The sequence below is a fragment of the Theropithecus gelada genome, chromosome 14, assembly GCF_003255815.1.
Source record: "Theropithecus gelada isolate Dixy chromosome 14, Tgel_1.0, whole genome shotgun sequence".
In the NCBI taxonomy this organism is placed as follows: Eukaryota; Metazoa; Chordata; class Mammalia; order Primates; family Cercopithecidae; genus Theropithecus; species Theropithecus gelada.
In genome coordinates, this window is record NC_037682.1 from 91,892,061 (window position 1) to 91,913,366 (window position 21,306).

Here is a 21,306-nt window from a genome sequence, read left to right on the forward strand (position 1 = left end):
GTAATTAATGAAACTTCATAAAATCTGTCTCTGATACCTAGTCTAATATAATTTGCCTTTTCAATGATCTTTTTGTAAAAAGTCAATATCTCAATTTTATGAAAAATTTTAAAATTTGTGATAAATCGTATCTGTGTTCACAGCACTTTTAGAGAACTGAGAATTCTTGGAGCACTGATAGTCTAAAACTCATTAGGGCCACCTGCAGGATAAATGTGTAGACATGAATACCTCAAGATTAGCGCTGTATTCCTCTGCCTTTTTCCAAACACAACTCCTATAAGCTCGACATTGCCACTTACCCAGAACAGACTTAAGACTGGGAAATAGAAGTCCAGGAGACAAATCAACCACAGCGTTTTATTTCTAATTGTATAGCTTTTATTCTCCTGTCTTGAGCCTTTTCCCCACTCCTCCCCAATAACTAAACCAACCTATTGTATTTAACATACATAAGATACAAGATCAGTGTCCAGAATCTCTTAAGTACTATCTCTTTTGATAGTTTCAGGTACTCTCTTTCCCTCCAGCACTTTAATGCTTTCTAATGAATAATTTTTGAAATATTTTTCAGATGTTTGTGTGTGTACATATAGCTCACATTCTACCTACTCAAGGTATCCCAGGAGGTTAAAAAGAAGTAGAAAAGAAACCTTTCTGAATAGTTTGCCAAATTTCTCAGCCCACTCTATTGCTAAGTGTTAACTTTATGAAGTCTATGAAGTCTTTCAGGAGAAATCCCCTTAGACTGGGGATATCTTCACCTTGTTTTGGCTCCTCTTAAGTTTAGAGTCAAATTTGTAGCCAACTCCCAATAATTTACAAAAACATGTACTGTATATTCCTAAATTCCTGTTTTGCCCTGCAGGCTTCTTACCATGCTTATTTTATCTTCACCTGGAATTCCTCAACTTGTTTTACGTGTTTATTTATTATTATTGAGGCAAATACATATTTTAAGCTGCCTCAAATACTTCGTGGAACAATACAGGGATGAAAAGAGTAACTGAAGAATATCAAGAAGGAAGGAAGACAAGAATACAAAAAGGAAGAGAAGGAGGAAGGAGGGGAGGGAGAGGGAAGAAAAAAAGGAAGAAAGCAAAGAAAAAACTAAAGTCTGTGTGTATGTGTATGTGTGTTCGTGTATTTATAGCTCACATTTAGAGAAATAGTGTGAAGTGCTACATGATAAATGTTCACGGAATGTATTTGGTCACTCATGAGTGTGGCTATGACAAGCTGGGCTTTGAGGACTTGGGCTTATATACCTATTTGGTGACCCAGACTCATGTGAGCTATGAACAGTTGACCCAAGTAGGTATGATTAATTCATTTATATATCTATATCCTTTACAGTTTTTCTTCAGAACCAGTACCTAACACAGTGTTCAATGTATAGTATGCATTGAATAAATATTTGTTAAATAAATTCATAAAATGGTTTGTCTTACATGTGATCAATGTGGCTCAAATCTCCCATCCCAAGTCTACATTCTATCATCTCAAGCTCTTAATAACATCTATTATTGTATGTTTTTCATTTTTCTTTTGCATAGTTCTTCTAGGATGAATAGGTGCAATAATTCTGCAAGCTACTGTTCTAGTTACAGCTCTCCTTTTAAATGCTGCGTGAGCTTCTTAACTCAGAAAAAGAAAGGTCAGAGCAGAGACAAACTCTAGGGCCCTATGACTTTTGATCACAAAATTTCTCCTCCAGTTTCTTAACTTGACTATTTGTACATGTGCTTTGAAGTAAGTCTAGGAAGATATTTATTTCAGTTTGTAATTTGAACCTGAATTTTAGTCTTTGTGTTGTGATTTTATTTTTACTCTCCTTTTTTTTTTTTTTTCCTGTAAAGGTAAGAAATAGAACATATGAACACATATTTTTGACCTTGTGTAATTGCAATAAAACAATTCAAGCCCATATCTATAAAAGTGCTTTTTCTTTTTTTCCATTTATTTTCTTGGTATATGTAATGTATCATCTATTAAGATAACATGATAAACACTAAACCTGCACATACAACCACTGAAAGATTTCAAAGTTCTCTGATTGAATACATCCAAAGAAATTAACTCCTTTCTCAGTGAGAGATGAACAGACAGCTAAATTTTCACTCAGACTATTCAGTCTAACCACCATTCCTATCAACCAATATTTTTTTCACATAAACCTTTCTGCCTTAGATCAACCATAATCTTGCCTGGAACAGGGATCACTTTTACATTATAGATAATAATGTTTCACTTTTCTTTATAGTAGGAAAGAGTTAAGTGGAAAATGTACATACCCCAGTACAGACTTTTTTTTAGTATTTCTCTATATGTTTTTAAGAAAGAAAAAATATCTACTCATAATTTTAAAAAAATCCATTTATCTTTGGGCTTCTGGTGCTATAGTTCCCAGGAAATAATGACACAGAGACAATTCTATGAGGAAATGTTAAATTGTGCTTGTATTAACAGCTGGCACAAAATAAAGCAATTACAGTGAAATATTATCTTTTGAGTCATTGGGATCTCAAAACACAATTTAGGTCACAATTATTCTATAATCTTCTTTTCTTAGTGTGTTTAATTTCTAGGGCATGCCTGTACTTCAGTTCCTCAGAAACAGACATTAATTTAGAACTGTTTTCTATTAAAACAATCTTGTAAATACAATAGGTTGATTTGAAATGTCATAAAAATAAGCATAATATAAACTTGTAGTAAGTGTATTGAAATAGATATTTATGTTTTAGAAACCATTTTAAAAATTCATTAAAAATAAATTGATATCCAAATTGCCTTCCAGAATTTATAGATTCAATGAAGACGAAAAGAGGAAAGTGAAATCACATAATCCCTATAGATGTTAAATTCAGACATGGTGGCTTTCTCCTATAATCCCAGTACTTTGTGAGGCAGAGGCCACAGGATTGCTTGGCACAAGTCTGGGCAACATAGCGAGACTCTGTCTCTACGAAAAATTTGAAAAATTAGCTGAGTATGCTAGCCCGTATCTGTAGTCCTAGCTACTTTGGAGGCTGAGGCTGGAGGATTTCTTGACCCCAGGAGTTACAGATTGCACTGAGTTATGATCACACCATGTGCTCCGGCCTGGGCGACATAGGGACGAGGCTCTCAAAATATATATTAAAGCCCTGGCACAACCACTGCCTCACTATCCTGTGTTGTATTTCCAGGAGTAAAGTAAAAGGAAGTCAAATTAAAAATCTTGCCATGCTTTGATTTCATATTAAGATCATTTTTTGGAAAAAAGCCTCTAAGAATCAGTGCGTATGAGTTGAAAGCCATGATTTGCATATATTTATTTGTTACAGACAAATGTCTATGTTGTATTACCTCATACATACAAAGTTCAAAGAGAGACAAGCATAATATTTGGTAATAGAAATCACAGCAGTAACCTTGTAGGTACATGTATTTGAAAATTACTGACTTGATTTTTACTGCTACAGAAGTTAGTGTGTATATTTTTTAAATAACAATCCCCCAGAAAAGTAGAACTAGAATTGCTCTTTTTCTTTTGTCTTGCTACTTTATGAAAAGCTTAACTGTTTATAAAGAAACATTGAATTTTGTATAAAATCCTAAATACATTCTGCAATAATGAATACTTCTCTATTTATTTGGTATCATGTATTCACTGTTTATTAGACCCCCATGATTTTGGATGTGTTTAAGAAGATTTGGTTATACATTCAGCAAAATAATAAGTAAATTGTTAGTCATCTCAAAAATATGTATATAGAATTTTTCTTAGAGTGCTATAGACTTGTAATTTATCTCCTTCATATCCAGTAGTATATTTTCTTGATTGTTCAATTTATTTGTCAAATTAACATTAAATTTGAAGCCCTACCTTGTATTGCTACAAAGCATATTATTTTAGCGTGAAATAATTACAATATATTTTTAAAATCTCTTTTACAATTTGTGCCTAATGGAAGAAATGGAAGAACATTTCTAAGAAGCATTTCTTAACATGGAAACATGAGTTTATTCATAAAAATGTTGAACTCCTACCATTTTCAATAAAGTAGTCTAAAAATTGTCTTATTGATCAACCTAGCCCAAGAAAAGGGAAAGGGGAATATTTACTGAGATAAAAATAGTTTAATAAGCAATAATAGAATTACAAATAAAATTACACATCATTCCCTTTTGGACTATTTTCTTTTTAGGAAAGTCTTTTCAAATTGTGTAAATGCAACATAGTTTAAGGGAAGGCAATTGAACTCCAATACTATAATCCTTCATACATAGAAGTGAGTGTTTCGTTAGCTAATACTCCCAGACTAATCAAAATGGATGAGAGTAGTTAATTCACAGAGCCCACTCTAGGCTTTCATAAAATGAAAGTCACATAACTTTCTTACTCATATTTATAGAAAAAGAATAGTTTTTCTATTTTTATTATATTTTGTTAGAGCATACAAGTCTCTACGTTGGCATGCTCATGCTTGGTTTTACACATCATTCTTAGCATGACATGTAATGAAGCAGCAGGTGGGACACCAAGTCCTATGACTACTTCTATTTCTCTTCTCACTATGAGTGAATGGGCATTACTGGTAGTAGAAATATCAATATGTAGGAAATATTATGTAACTATTTGTGTTAAAAATACTGTACTGCCTAGTTTCTGTCTATACTGGCAACTTGAATGGACTGTAAATAAAAATAAAGAATATGGTTTTTCTATGGATGGTATAGATTTATTTCTATTGTGGTATTTAAAACTTGATGATGTAGATATATGTTAAAGCGCTCTTGTTACTGATTAACAAACAAAAGACACCTTGTCAAGATAATGATAGAAAGTAAGTACAAGTTAAAATCGTAGTAATCTTTACATTCTTTTTTGCCTTGGATCTAAATGTTGTATTATGTTGACAGATCTGGGAAATTTTAGTGGCCGGACAAGAAGTGCCGTCTCTGTGAGGGAAGGCCAGGGTGTCGTTCTGATGTGCTCTCCTCCACCACACTCACCAGGTACAGTAGGATCCCATTCTTTGGTGCTGCTGCTCTCTTTTGCTATGTGTTTATTCTTTTAGACAGTATATTGATGGGAGAACATTGCAGGTGAAATGTGCCTGGTGTCCTTGACATATATCAGAGTGCCAGATGAGTAATTCAAGATCACGTACTCTAAATACCATTAGATGGGATGCTGAACTCCAATGATAAGATTGTTTTATTGCCATTCTAACTGTTGACTGTCATTGTTATGCCTCTGTCTGCCATCAGTGAAGAATATATTGCCTGGAGCACAAGGGAAGTGATAAACTGAGAGAATGAAACTTTTCAAAATAGTTTGGAGTATCAGAGTTGGTTTAACTGAATACCAACATGCATCTTGTTTCAAAAGAAAAACTGGACACTTAGTTGTTTATGGTGCTCTTTGCTACACTGGAATTAGAACTTCTAAGCAATGCTTTTTTTTTTTTTTTTTTTTTTTTTGTTTTAAAAAAAAAATTTTTAAGAATTTTTTTTTTTTTTTTTTTTTTTTTTGAGTTTCAAACAAAACTACAATTTAGTTAGTAATTTTTGGCTCTTTGAGGTCTTGTTTGTAAAAGTCATGGGTAATTTTTGTGGCTTGAGGAAGCAGAAAACTAAACTGTACTCAGATTAATTATACGTACTTCTGCCAGCTCACACCTAATTATATCCATTTTGTTTGAGTTTTACTGAGTACACCTTTGGAACTTAGTATAGCTTTACCATAGTATAAGTTAAGAGTGACCAGCATCAGTTAAAGAGAAAGAGAAAGAGCACAAGGAAGAACCAAGGAATGAAGGCCTTAGTTAACAACTGGTAACAGAATTGAAGGTCTTGGTATCTCAGTAATTTTTTCTTCTTTAATTAGAGTGATGGCCATATTTGTTTCTAGGTTATATTACCAGTGTAGTAATGGAGCCCAATTTGGCTCTACTGTACATATTTTTTAAATAATAAAATGGCCTACATTGATTTTCTTAAGGCTTCTTTATCTTTATCTGATCCCCCTTCTATATTTTTAATTGAAAGGAAAGTATGCTGCATATCAACAGGAACATATTTTTGAAAACATTTTTATTTGAAACTCAGATAATAATTACAATTAGGAATAATTGTTGAGTTATACCCCTCCAATTCCTGTACATCAATCCAGTTACTCCAATCTTTCTGTAAAAAGTTTGGGGACTTCACAGTAAGCATATCTAGTCTTACCTGTATCTAAATCCAGATTTAGGTTCTTTCAAAACATCTGTTTTAATTTTTTTAATGGATAAGACAAAAATTTATATTACATTTAGGGAAATTGTATGGCATTGATATAGATCATGTCTCATATTGGTTATTAAACAGATTTCATCCAAAGGGGGTATTAGTTGAATAATTGTTAGAGATTGCAAAAAAGGGAAAAAGAAGAAGAAGGAGAAAGAGAATATAACAGGCTTTATAGAGGATGAATGAATCCATTACCAGACTGACAGGAGTTAACAACATAAAGTGACCCCTGTGAGAAAATAAGCAAGGTATTCTGAGATATGATCTCTATTTTAAGGCTGTTGGAACATGTATTTTTAAATAAAGTGAAATGGAAAAGAATAATGCAGGAATACACATAAATAAATTATCTGATTTGCAGAGAAGACCATATACAGATTTATGGTGGGAGAATATAGTACAATGAGTTGCATATATATAGTAAGATAAGCATAAGATAAGAATAGGCACTAATGACTGATTAAATAAATAATAATGTGATCTCTGATTGAGATCAATATATGTAAATGACTGTTCAATCATCGTGTTTTACAACCGAACTCATCCTCTTGACCAAGGCCAATTTGATATGTTATTACCAACAGTTGCAATCTCTCAATTGCCACATTTACAAGCTTCCTTTTTTTCTTAACAGCATCCACTATCTTCTACTCACTCCTTTAGTACCCTGATTCCAGAAGTCCTTTAATGTCATGGAAATGTGCAAATCATTGATCCTACCCCATTTTCATTTTACTCCACCTCCTTTGATTCTCACTTTTCTCATTCAGTTATTGTCATATTCTTTTATACAGCTTCAATTTTGTCATCTCTCTTTTGCTTTCTCACACTGACATTCTAGTTTGCAAAACCCTAATCACGATATAGATCCAACTCTTAGCCTACTGCATATATGAGTCTATTCAGGTTAATATTACTGTTAAATAATCCCCAAAACCAAAGCACACACAGAAAACAAACAACCAGTTATGCAGACTGCTGTCAATTTAAAATAAAAATGATGAACTCCACATGCATCTTAATATTACCTAGAATTTTTTTAAAAACCTATTATTTTTACTATACTTTAGTCAAATGTTGTATGTGTCTTCCCAAGCTCACTCTCAGGCAATAAACATGCATCCTATTACGTTGTGAAAGAGAAAGCAATTAGAAGATAAACTCCACAAGCCCTCATCACCAAGTCACACAGCAATTAGCATTTGTAGCCATACAATCTGACTTCCCATTTTTTAGTACATAGCACAGTATAACATAGTGTGGTATAGAATAGTATAGGTCAGATACAAAAGAATTTCCTTTTCAAAGGTTTGGCTTATTCAGAGTCCTCGTTCTTCGTTCCCTACTTCCAAGGCCAAACTAACTTCCTTATCCTTTGTTCCTCCCTATTTTAATTTCAGTAAACAACTTTCCCACCCGTCCTTATTTACAGAGCCCACATTTGCTACCTACTCTGTAAATTACCCCTCCCATTGCAACTGCTTTTCCCACTGAAACCGCCCTTCCTGCCAGTGTAACCACATTCCTGCATCTTTCAAGTTAGTCAATCAGGCTCAGTTTAGATTGTGCGGTCCAACTCCAGCCAGTGGAGGCAGGACACAGTAGCAGGGACAAGCTGCATTAAGGATAAAAACCCCTTCCCTCCTTTGTTCGGTGTGCTCTTGTGACCAGACTTGTGAGCAGCATTCTTCTGCAAAAGTAAATTTTGCCTTGCTGAGAAATCCTTTCTTTACATGCTCTTTTTCTTTGTGACTCCAAACTTGACTTCTAACAGTATAATATAGCATATGCATTGCTGCAGTTCTAAGACTAATCCCTCAACTTGTGTGTGCTGTAGTTCATCTTTTTTTGCCTACTTTAAGAAATTGTTTCAGCAGTACCCCTTCTTCTGCATTTGTATCAGAGATTGATTCCTCTTCTAGAGTAGTCCCATCAACATGGAAACCTGCTATTTTTGCCTCCATATAAAAGTAAAACAAAGTAAAATTCCCTTGTCCAATGCCCTCTTCGTTCAGCTACTACATGATTTTTGGTTTTCCTTTACAGTAATACTGCAAAAACTTTCTTTTTATACTCTATCCAATTGCATTCCTCTCAGCCTGTGTGTTTCTCTCTCTTCCCGCTCTTTTTGTCTCTACTCTCTTTCTCTTTTTAACAAATTCATTGACATGCATTTTTTATCCCATAAAATTCACCCATTTTAAGTATACAGTTCAATGAGTTTTAGTACGTTTATATAATTGTGTCTTCTTCACCAGAACTCAAAAGATACTTCCATCATTTCAAAAAGTCATTCAATCCCTCTCCTTCTCATGTCCCTGGGCAATTTTTGCTATGCTTTCTTTCTCTAGAGTTTTGACTTTTCTAGAAAATTTATTTTATTTAAGACATCTTTTTGCCACGTTACTCAGGCTGGTCTCGAACTCCTAGGCTTAAGTGATCCTCTCAACTGTAATCCCAAAGTGCTGGGATTATAGGCATGAGCCACTGGGCCCAGCCAGAAATTTCATTTTAATGCAATCATACAGTCTGCAATCTATGTGTGCATGTCGGTGGGTGTTTGGTTTCTTTTACTTGGCAGAATCTGTCTGAGATTCATCTATATCATGGAATGTATCAATAGTTTATTGCTTTATATTGCTGAATAGTATTTCATTTTAAGGACACATTCCATTTTGTGTATCCATTTGGATTATTTTCAGTTCCCATGTGGGTCACTTCTTTTTCCACAAAACACTATTTTCACTTAGCTTAAAAGATTCCTCACTCTTGATATTCCTCCACTCTTTCTTCTTAATCTCCTTTGCTGATTTGTCTCATCTCCTCAAACTCTTAATTTTATGGTCCCCCAAGTGTCAGTACTATAATTTCTTATTTCCTTAATAAACTCACACTGTGTTAGTTTTCACCTGATAATAAAGCTTTAAAGGTCTAAGTAGCTAAAATCTCCCTAACATGCATCTCTATCCCAGACTCAGGCTTGTATGTATATCCAACTCCTGTCAGTATTTTAATTTAGTTGGCTAATAGGCACTTCACTCTTAACCATGTCTAAATCTGAACTCCTGGTTATTTCTTCCCCAAACCTTTTCTAGCTGCAGTCTTTTCCACCTCTATTAATAGAAATTTCATTCCTTATATCAGGCCTCAGAGCCATTCTTCACTTCTCACTTTCTCTACACCCCACATAGAAACCACTGGTAATTTTATTGGTGTCGGCCTACTTTCTGGTTCATAGACAAGATCCTCTTGCTGTGTACTTACATGGTGGAAGGGGCCAGAGAGCTCTCTTGGGCCTCATTTATAGGTGTACTAATCTCATTCATGAGGGCTTCACTCTCATGACTTAATCACTTACCAAAACTCTCGCCTCTTAATACCAGCACTTTGGGGGTTAGGATTTCAACATACTGCTTTTGAAGGGACATAAACATTCAGACCATAGAAGGTGATATTTGGAGATGGGGCTTTTTTTTAGTTTTATGCGAGGCCTTGAGGGTGGAGCCTTTATGATAAGATAAACGACTTTATTAGAGGAGACACCAGAGAGCTCTCTTTCTCTATTGAATGTGAGAAAACAAAGAAGGTGTCCATCTGCAAACCAGAAAGAAAATCCTCATCAGAAGCCAAACATGCTGTCACCTAATCCCAGACTTCCAGCCTCCATAACTGTGAGAAAATAAATTTCTGTTGTTTAAGTCACTCAATCTGTGGTATGTTGTTATGGCAACTTGAGCAGACTAATACATCATCTCATTCAGCTTAATATTGAAGCCAAAGTCGTTACCATTGCTTGAAGAACCCTCACCGTTTGCCTCCACTTGATCTCTCTGACCTCATCTACTGCTTTCCCTCCTACTCTCTTTACTGTAGTTATCGTCATCTCCTTGATGTCTCAAACAACCAGACAAGCTCCTGCCTTAAGACCCTTGCAGTAGCTGTTCTCTAGGCCTGGATCATGTATATCCCAGGTATATCAATGGCTGACTCCCTCACATCCATGTCTTCATTTAAATATCACCTCAGTAAAACCTTTTCTGATCTTCCTCTTTGATTTCCACTCCACAATTCGTTTATCCAGCTTTGCTTTATTTTTCTCCATAATACTCACAGCATTCCATATACTGCCTTTATTTTTCTCCGTAATACTCATAGCATTCCATATACTCACACATATACTTACTTAGTTGTTCATAGTTTGTCTCCTTTGGTTACAATGCAAATTCTACTAAGACATAAATTTTGTAGGTTTTGTTCACTGTTATTACCCCAGTGCCTAGGACAGAGTGTTAGCTCAAAAATATTTATTGAATTAATCTATGTATAATATTCAGAAATATATGAAATGAGCCAAGGTTTTAATAAATATCAGAAACTTTGATGGAAAAGTCATAAATTAGAATAGGAAAAAACAGATCAGCTATGTAACAAGAAAACCTTTCTTAAAATTTACCTTTTTCTCATAATTATGTTGTGAAATGGTGCATTAATTTTAGTGCCTTGCCTTGTTTGCTTAAAAGAAGAACTTGGAAACTATCTTGGGAAAATATAGTCAAAAATACTTGCTGAAGTAACATAATATATTGGTCCATTTTCATATTGCTCTGAAGAAATACCTGAGACCAGGTAATTTATAAAGAAAAAGAGGTTTAATGGACTCCCAGTTTCACTTGGCTGTAGGGCCTCCCAATTATGGCAGAAACTGAAGGAGGGGCAAAGGTGCATCTTACGTGGTGGCAGGCAAGACAGCGTGTGCAAAGGAACTGCTATTTCTAAAGCCACCAGATCTTGCGAGACTTACTCACCATCATGAGAACACTATGGGAAAAATCCACCCCCCTGATTCGGTTACCTGTCACTGGATCTGTCCCACAACACGTGGGGATTATAAAAGCTACAGTTCAATATGAGATTTGGGTGGGGACATGCCAAACCGAATTACAAAGGAAGTGAGAAAAGAATAATCCAGGGTAAAGTTTCTGATCTGACATTTATTAGCAGTGACTTCAACACTGCCTATGGGTGGAATGAGATTAATATTATGAAATTAGTAAGTAACCTGATACATGCTAGAAATCTTAGACCCAAGTTTCTGTTTCATCCAAATAGTCTTGTAGATTATCATAGCATACTTGTTCAACTGATGCTTGATTGTATTTGGTTTCCCAATCTTGTTTTGCTTCCTTTTTTCAAATCATAATTACAGTTTTTTATTTTATCTATCAGAACAATACAGTGTAAAGTGTCAAGAATCAAATTTTATTGTTTTTATCTTTCCAAGAAGTTGTATGTTCCTTCAGTATACAAAATTTACCACCTTCCAATTTGTATTCCCAATATATAGCACAGTGTCTGATCCTTACTAAGTTTTCATTAAATGCATGTTAAATAACTGAGTGAAATGCTGATTCTAATAGTTGAATTTTGCAAGATTTTAGACAGTTCCTGTCAGCCTTCTGGTATTAGCTCATTGTATCCTGTATTCATGACAGATATTTAGGTCACTTAATATCACATTCTTGTATTGCTATTTCAAAGTGTAGCAGCTACTATGATTCAGTGGAAGCTGTATGAAATGATAAAACAATTTATACATCAGAGAAGATTAAAAATTATTCAGAAACAGCCCACAGATCCATTATCTTGTTACCTCAAACAGAGGTACAATACCCATTTTTCGTCAAATAAAACCAAAAGCTTGGATGGACTTGATAGCTAAATTTCTGAGTTATCTTCTCAAGAGATCAATATTAATCCCTGTCAGCAACATATGTACATGAAAATACCTTGTTTGGATACTGAGGTGGTTATTCATCTACAAGATAATAAATATATATATTTGAAATGTTAATATGTTAGCCCAAATGAGTTTTGATTGCCAAAAAATGTCTTTTTCAGTTTAGTAATTTTGAAGTTGAGGGTTATATTGTAAAGAAAGTCTCTGTGAAAATGTAGAAATAGCCTCATAAAACCTATAAACCTATATAAAATTGTTTTACTATTTAGAAGCTATCATTTATACTTTCTACATAAATAAGTCATTTATTACTGTTTTACTTACATATTTGATTTTGTTTTGTACCAAAACATTTAAAAGCTTACATTGAAGTGGAACCTATAATTTTTAAATAAAGCATAATGCTATAGTAAAAGATATATGAATATACCACTTTATGGTATAATAATCATGCAATCCTTAAAAAATATCTGAAACTTAAAAATTATTGTCATCCCTATAGTATTGATGAGGAATCTAAACATCAGAAAGATTAAGTGAAACACTTAAGGTCTCATACACAGTAAGGGATAGAACCAGTACTTCAACGTTTGATATATTTAATACTATATAATGTGGATTTTGTGTAAAGCTATACTAAAACCTTTATAGCAATAACACAAATGAAAACTTTTAAACAATAGAATCAAGGACTTCTTAAAAATAATGTGAATTTTATCAAATACTTACCTTCATTCAATAAATATATAGTACCTATCTTTTAACTAATGAGTTTAGCCTATTTACATTTATTTCTACCATCTTATTTTGTACTTGTTACCCTGTTTTTGATTTTTTTTTTAATTTTAGATTCACAGGGTACATGTATATGTGTGTTACATGTTTGATGCTGGGATTTGGGCTTTCAATGATCCTGTCATCCAAGTAGTAAACATACTACCTGATAGGTAGTTTGTCAACCCTTCCCACCCCCATTTTGGAACCGCCAGTGTTTATTATTACCATCTTGTGTCCGCATGTACCCAGCGTTTGGCTGTCACTTGGTGAAAGCATGCTGTATTTGGTTTTCTGTTTCTGCATTAATTTGCTTAGGATAATGGCCTCCAGCTGCATCCATGTTGCTAGAAGAGATATAATTTTGCTCTTTTTTGTGGCTGTGTAGTATTCCATGGTGTGTATTTGCCACATTTATTTTCTTCAACCCACCGTTGATGGGAACCTGAGTTGAATCCATGTTTTTGCTATTATGAATAGTGCTGTGATAAACGTACTACTACAGATGTCTTTTTGGGAAAACTATTTATTTTCTTTGGGGTGTATACCCAGTAATGGGATTGCTAAGTTGAATGGTAATTCTATTTTTACTTCTTTGGGAAATGTCCAAACTGCTTTCCACAGGGACTGAGCTAATTTGCATTGCCATGAAAAATGCGTAAAGATTCCCTTTTCTCTGTAACCTCACCAATATCTATGTATGTATGTATGTATGTGTCTGTCTGTCTGTCTGTCTGTCTATCTGATGGAGTCTTGCTCTGTTGCCAGGCTGGAGTGCAGTGGCATGATCTCAACTCACTGCAACCTCCACCTCCTGGCTTCAAGCGATTTCCCTGCCTCAGCCTTCCGAGTAGCTGGTACTACAGGTGCACGCCACCATGTCCAGTTAATTTTTTGTGTTTTAGTAGAGACAGGGTTTCACCATGTTGGAAACGATGATCTCAATCTCCTGACCTCATGGTCTGCCTGCCTCTGCCTCCCAAAGTGCTGGGGTTACGGGCATAAGCCACAATACCCAGCATCTATTATTTTTGTTTTACTTTCTAATACTAGTCATTCTGGCTGGTATAATCACCATGTTATCTCATTGTGATTTTCATTTGCATCTCTCTCATAATTAGTGGTGTTGAACAGTTTTACGTCTTTGCTGGCTGCTTGTATGTTTTCTTTTGAGAAGTATCTATCTATATCCTTTGCCTACTTTTTGGTTTTGTTGCATTTGCTTTTGAGAACTTAATCATAAATTTTTTGCCTAGGTCAATGTCTAGAGAGTGTTTCTGAGGTTTTCTTCCACGATTTTTTATAGTTTGAGGTCTTACATTTAAGTGTGTAATCATTCTTGAGTTAATTTTTGTGTATTGTGAGAGATAGGGGTCCAACTTAATTATTCTGCATATGGTTAGCCAGTTTTCCCAGAACCATTTAGTGAATAGGGTATCCTTTCCCTATTGTTTATTTTTGTCAATTTCTTGAAGATCAATTGGTTGTGGCTATGCAGCTTTAATTCAGGGGCCTCTATTCCGTTCCATTTGTCTGTGTGTACAAGTACTATACTGTTTTGGTTACTATAGCCTTGTTATGTAGTTTGAAGTGGTTACCACACGTTTTCTATGCTTTATTTGCCCTCTTTTTACTTTCACTCATTTTTATTGTATGTTTTTTAATTGTAGTTTTCCTTCTATTCACTTCAAAATTTAATATTTTATTTGCTGTTTTCAAAATTACATGTAAAATTTTAATGTGGCTATTTAACATTATTTTTGAACAGTTTCAATGCAATTGTTTTTGGTGATGAATGAATCTGGTAATTCAAACAGAATTTGAAGAAGAAATTTGTGTAAATTTATGGCTCTATGAAATACAATACCTAAGAAATGAAGAATTTGGTTTAGGATAGGAAAAGATTAGTTGAGTTGTGAACACATGAAGTCTTATATATCTACAGGTATCTCAGAAAACTGGATATAAATATCCAGTTCTTGGTATACCTGACTCCCTAAAAGTGCAAAACCACAGACAGGTATATCTCACTTAAATATGCTCTCCAAACAATCAGTTTCTCTATCATCACTCCTCCAGTTATAGGTGGAGTTGTGGTGGTATGCATATCCACCACGGCGAATACTAGTGCTGCAGGTACATTGGATCTCAGAGAGAAGGAAAAGAAAATCATAATAATCAGTTAAATAGGAAGTGCCAAGGCAACTGGAGTAAGTGCATAAAGTGAATATTTGCAGACTAAACTTATTTTATTTATACATACAAGCTCTGAGCCATCATAGAATATAGCTGAATTTATAATGTAATGAGCTATATAGCAAAGCTTATGCCTGAGCACACAGCAAACATAGTGCATAATGCATTTGGTTGTTCCTTTAATACTCCTTCATTGCAAACACTCTAACACATAGTATATCCAGTTTGGAAAGAATAGTCAAAATGCAGTGGACACTGAAGGACTGAAGATGCTGGCCTCTTTCTAGATGCTAAATCTAAGCAACCCCTCATTTCTGTTGGCCTTGAGACTCCTTAGAAATATTGGTTAGAGTAGAGCAAAGAGGTCTTCAGTTTTTGTGTATGAGCCGTAACACTTCAGCTGGGGCATTTCCTATTATAGAAAGAAACAAAAGATAATTTTTGTTGTGTGGGTTTTTTTTTTTTTAATTCTAAATACTTTTTCTTCAACCTAGTTTAAGACAGGTGGACAGATTCACCATTCTCAAAACCACTGTGAAAGCAGATAAGGTATAAGTAAACAAATCCAGAGAATACAAGAGGTAGCCCCAAGAACACTATGATGAAAGAATACCAGATATTCTCTGCTTCTAAATAGCTATACTATACCATCATATTTCACCTGGGATTTGGACTTAGACATCCAAGGGTTCTCATCCTGGCTCTGACACTTACCACTGGTCTGTCTGTTAAATTAAGCTTTACCTTGCCTGTGAAGAAGAAATAATAAAAGCTACCTCACAGCATTGTTGTCAGAATTAAGAGGTAGTTTATGTAAGCTAATTAGCTCGATGGTTGGAGGACAGTGAGCATTAAATTAACTTTGTCTTGAAGATCTGTCTTCAAAAACCCTCTTTAAAATGCAAATGCTTTTGAGAAAGGGGTTGCCTTAAATCATTATCTGCTAACATTAATTAACAGTTGGCAGAGATTAGTTGATATCAAGCTGACAAGGCAACTAGAAGATGAATGGCACTTGGAAATGGGAATCTCAGAGTTTAAGAAGGCAAAGGGATCAAAAAAAGGAAAAATGAATCCTGACAGTTAAGTGAAAGGGCATCAAGTATTATTGCTATCTTCAGGAGACCTCTTTATCTTAAAATAATGAATACCAGAAATTTTTCCCTTAAAACAAAGCTATGTAAAATGGCAACCAAAATTTCACAGATGTAAAAACAAAATATTTTTGATGATAGTTTTATTTAAAATGAGATTTTAGATTATACACTTTAAATCTCATAATTTAAAATGATGTAATTATAACAAGCACAAGAGAAAAAGAACAAGAGATTTTTTGGCATCCTTTATCTTACAAAACAGTAAGATACCATGACACTCTACGCTTCAAAATTAACTTTTATACCACAATCACAAAAGGTAATTTTTCAAAAAATTAAGGATCTCAGCAAATTTCTAAAGATTTCTCTTATTTTATTTCAAATCACTATATGTTAAACTACATAAGATCTTTATTCTGTGAGAGTTTGTTATCACACAGACTTTCTTTTTTTTTTTTTTTTTTTTTTTTTTTGCTTTATTGGCTGAAGCTGTTTTCCAAATGTGTCTTTATTAATGAAACCGACAACTTTTACAAGATTACGGTTTTACTTTGATATATGTTAATCTTGTATTCTTACATTTTATAACGAACCTTATGCAAAAGAAATTGGCAAGATGGAAATAAATAGATTCTAGGAAGTGCAATTGAGTGAAACTAATTTTAAAAGTAATCAATTAGTCATTATTATGTGATTATGACTTTTTTTCTAAAAGGTTCTTATAATTAGGGTGACTTGAGTTATATTATTTGGACAAAGAGAGCTCTATTTTTAAGTTTTGCCTAGAATCAGCCGTCTCTTTGGATAAATAGAAGCAAAGAAAATCAGTATTTTACGTTTTATATGTATCCTATTTTATCTTTATCCCTGTTTTATAAGTAAATTATTGTTGCCACCATGTTACAAATGGTAATATTGAAGCTCAGAGAGCAAGTTGCCTAAAATCCCATGGCTAATAAATAAAAACACAGAGATCCAGGTCTGTGTGATTTCAAACCCTTCGTCCTTTAGACTATATTATACGGTCCTCACTCATTCACTATATCGTATTGTATTAGTGTATTATCACACTGCTATGAAGACATTCCTGAGACTGGGTAATTTAGAAAGGAAAGAGGTTTAATTGATTCACAGTTCTTCAGGGCTGGGGGCCTCAGGAAACTTAAAATCGTGGCAAAAGGGGAAGCAAATACATCCTTCTTCACATGGTGGCAGCAAGAAGTGCCAAGCAAAAGGGGGAAAAGCCCCTTAAAAAACCTTCACATCTCATGAGAACTCACTGTCACGAGAACAGCGTGAGGATAATCACTCTCATGATTAAATTAAAGGACCTCCCACCAGGTCCTTTCCACAACATGTGAGGATTATGCGAGTTACAATTCAAAATGAGATTTGTATGGAGTCCAGCCAAATCATACTATCGCACCCCTGGTCCCTCCCAAATCTCATGTCCTCACATTTCAAAACACAGTCATGGACTTCTAACAGTCCCCCAAAATCTTGATTAATTCCAGCATTAACTCAAAAGTCCAAGTCAAGTCTTATCTGAGACAAGGCAAATTCCTTCCCACTATGAGCCCCTAACATCAAAAGCAAGTCAGTTACTTCCTACATACTATGGGGGTACAGGCATTGGATAATTACACTCATTCCAAATGGGAGAAATTGGCAAAAATGAAGGCGTTACAGGCCCCATGCAAGTCCTAAATCCAGCAGGGCAGTCAAATCTTAAAACTTAAGAATGATTTCCTTTGACTACATGTCTCACATCCAAGTCACACAGATGCAAGAGGTGGGCTCCCATGGCCTAGGGCAGCTCTGCCCCTCTAGCTTTGAAGGATAAAGCCCCCTCCCAGCTGCCTTCATGGCCTGGCATTTTTTGTGACTTTTTGAGGCTCACGGTGCCACTGTCAGTGGATCTACCATTCTGGCATCTGGAGGACAGTGGCCCTCTTCTCACAGCTACACTAGTCATTGCCCTAGTGGGGATTCTGTGTGGGGGCTCCAATCCCACATTTCCCTTCCACACTGCCTTAGCAGAGGTTCTCCATGAGGGCTCTGCCCCTGCAGCAAACTTCTGCCTGGACATCCAGGCACTCCCATACTCTGAAATCTAGGCAGAGGTTCCCAAACCTCAATTCTTGACCTCTGTGTACCTCCAGGCTCAACACCATGTGGAAGATGCCAAGGTGTGAGGCTTGCACCCTTTGAAGGCATGGCCTGAACTGTACCTTGACCCCTTTTAGCCACAGGTGGTATGCAGGGCACCAAGTCTTGAGTCTGCAAAAAGCAACAGGGCCCTGGACCTGGCTCACAAAGCCTTTTCTCATCCTAGGCCTGTGGGCCTGTCATGGAAGGGGCTGCTATGAAGACCTCTGACATGATCTGGAGACATTTTCCTTATTGTCTTGGTGATTAACATTTGGTTCCTCATTACCTATGCATATTTCTGCAGCTGGCTTGAATTTCTCCTCAGAAAATGGGTTTTTCTTTCACATTTTCAGGCTGCAAATTTTCTGCAGACTTTTATACTCTGCTTCCCTTTTAAACATAAGTTCCAATTACAAATCTTATCTTTGTGAATGCATAAAACTGAATGCTTTTAAAAGCACCTAAGTCATATCTTGAATGCTTTGCTGCTTAGAAATTTCTTCTGTCAGATGCCCTAAATCATCTCTCTCTAAAGTTCAAAGTTCTACAGATCTCTAGGATGGCAGCAAAATGCTGCCAGTCTCTTTGTTAAAACAGAAAGAGTTACCTTTATTCCAGTTCCCAACAAGTTCCTCATCTCCATCTGAGACCACCTCAGCCTGGACTTCATTGTCCGTATCACTGTCAGTATTTTGGTCAAAGCCATTCAACAAGCATCTAGGAGGTTCCAAACTTTCCCCCATCTTTCTGTCTTCTGACCCCTCTAAGTGTCCAGGACATTCCAAACATTCCTACATTTTTTTTGTCTTCTTCTGAGCCCTTGGAACTTTTCCAACCTCTGCCTGTTACCCAGTTGCAAATTTGCTTCCACATTTTGGGTATCTTTTCAGCAGTGCCCCACTCTCTGTGGTGCCAGTTTACTGTATTAGTCCATTCTCATGCTGCTATGATGAAATACCTGAGACTGGGTAATTTATAAAGGAAAAACCTTTAATTGATTGACAGTTCTGCAGAGCTAGGGAGGCCTCAGGAAACAGTTCTGCAGAGCTAGGGAGGCCTCAATCATGGTGGAAGGGGAAGGAAACTATAGAACAAATTATAGAGTACCTAAGCTTTTGTTTATCTTACTCACTGTATTTACTTTTTTCAGCTTCCTTGCCTTTGATCATGTCATTTCCAGTATTGTTGGCCCGGGCTGGAGTTCAGTGGGACTCGGCTCACTGCAACCTTCACCTCCCGAGTTCCAGCAATTCTCCTGTCTCAACCTCCCGAGTAGCTGGGATTACAGGTGCTCACGACCATGCCTGGCTAATTTGTGTATTTTTAGTAGAGATGGGATTTCACCATGTTGGCCAGGGTGGTCTCTAACTCCTGACCTCAGGTGATCCACCCACCTCAGCCTCCTAAAGTGCTGGGATTACAGCATGAGCCACTGCACCCAGCCAACTTGTATCATTTTTTAAAGTATACACCTTAAAATAACTGTAATATATGTATACATATTTCTTGGGCTCTAGGGTGAGAAGGATTCAATTTTGTCACTTATCAGCAATGTGACCTTGGGGAAGAAATATAACATGTTCTTACCATAATTCCTCATTTTCAAAATTTTACATGTATATATTGAAAGATTTAATGAGAAGATATAAGTATTTTACCTAGTTCCTGCTCTGTGGTAAATACTCTATCATTTAGTGATTATGATGATGATGCCCTCTTCATTTTATCCTTTTATGATTAAGTAACAAAGGATTTATTCTTCTCTCCTGGCCCCTTGCTTCCTCATCAGCATTCCTAAGTGCCTATAAACAAGTTTTCTTCTCTTGTCTAAATCTTGTCACATCGTTCACTGCATAACAGTCATTTATGACATCTGATTTTTCCTAGTTGATGTGGGCTACTGAGGAGGTACATGTATCTTTTACAGATTTGCTAACACAGTCCTGGATGTTCTCAGGTACTTGATAACTACTGTTTATTAATTGTCCTAAACCAAAAAATAAGGCCTGAGTACCCCACTTTAAAGAGCTAATTTTGTATATTTCAAAAGATAATGTTACCTTTCTTTTTATTTTTTCAATCAAGAAATATAGTGACATAGTTATTTGATCACATATAATATAAATCTTACTCTAGAGAAATAGAAACAAATAGAAAATGTTACCTTCTTTTAGGAATTTCAATTAATGCTCTCAGTTGGAAAAATAATATTTGAGTCAATCCTTTTTCTTTTCACTTATTAAACATGGATAATTAGCTTTATTGAGGTATATTAACATATAACGAACATCAGCAACTTTTTTTTTCTTTTCTTTTTTTTTTTTTTTTTGAGATGGAGTCTTGCTCTGTCGCCCAGGCTGCAATCTTGGCTCACTGCAAGCTCCGCCTCCTGGGTTCACGCCATTCTCCTGCCTCAGCCTCCCGAGTAGCTGGGACTACAGGCGCTCGCCACCATGCCCGGGATAATTTTTTGTATTTTTAGTAGAGACCGGGTTTCACCGTGTTAGCCAGGATGGTCTGGATCTCCTGACTTCGTGATCCACCCGCCTCGGCTTTCCAAAGTGCTGGGATTACAGGCGTGAGCCACAGCACCTGGCCATCAGCAACTTTTAAGTGTATAATTGAATGAATTAAGATAAAAGAAGTCATGTAATCACTATCATAATCATGGCATAGAACATTTCCATCACCAAAAGAAGTTCCCCAATGCTCTTCCCTTTCCAATAAATTTTTCACCCAGTTCTCTTCTCAGATATTCATTGATGTGATTTCTGTCCCTATATTTTGTTTTGTCTAGAAATCTTTTAAGAAGAAATTATACAGTATGTTTCTTTCACTTGGCATAATGATTCTGAGATTCATGCATGTTGCCGAGTCAGTTAGGTTTTTCTTAAATAATTGCTGAATATTTCATTGTTGCAGTATATCAGATTAGTGTAAATGTAATTGTCGGTTTTGCCATTAAAACTAATAACAGAATCACAATTATGTTTGCGCCAAACCTAATGCTTCAGGTGTTTATCCATTTATCAGTTGATGTAAATTTCAACTGCTTTCAATTTTCGACTA

The 21,306-nt window shown here is 35.5% G+C and overlaps 1 protein-coding gene across 2 annotated transcripts in view; it reads left to right on the top strand.

Annotated features, from left to right (window-relative positions):
- CNTN5 (contactin 5) overlaps positions 1 to 21,306 on the top strand; it is a 1,331,129-nt gene that overhangs the window by 881,251 nt on the left and 428,572 nt on the right. For both annotated transcript variants that reach the window (XM_025357811.1, XM_025357810.1), the window contains one exon: positions 4,909 to 5,004. In XM_025357811.1, the coding sequence (XP_025213596.1) occupies positions 4,909 to 5,004 (96 nt within the window). The remainder of the gene's footprint in view (positions 1 to 4,908; positions 5,005 to 21,306) is intronic.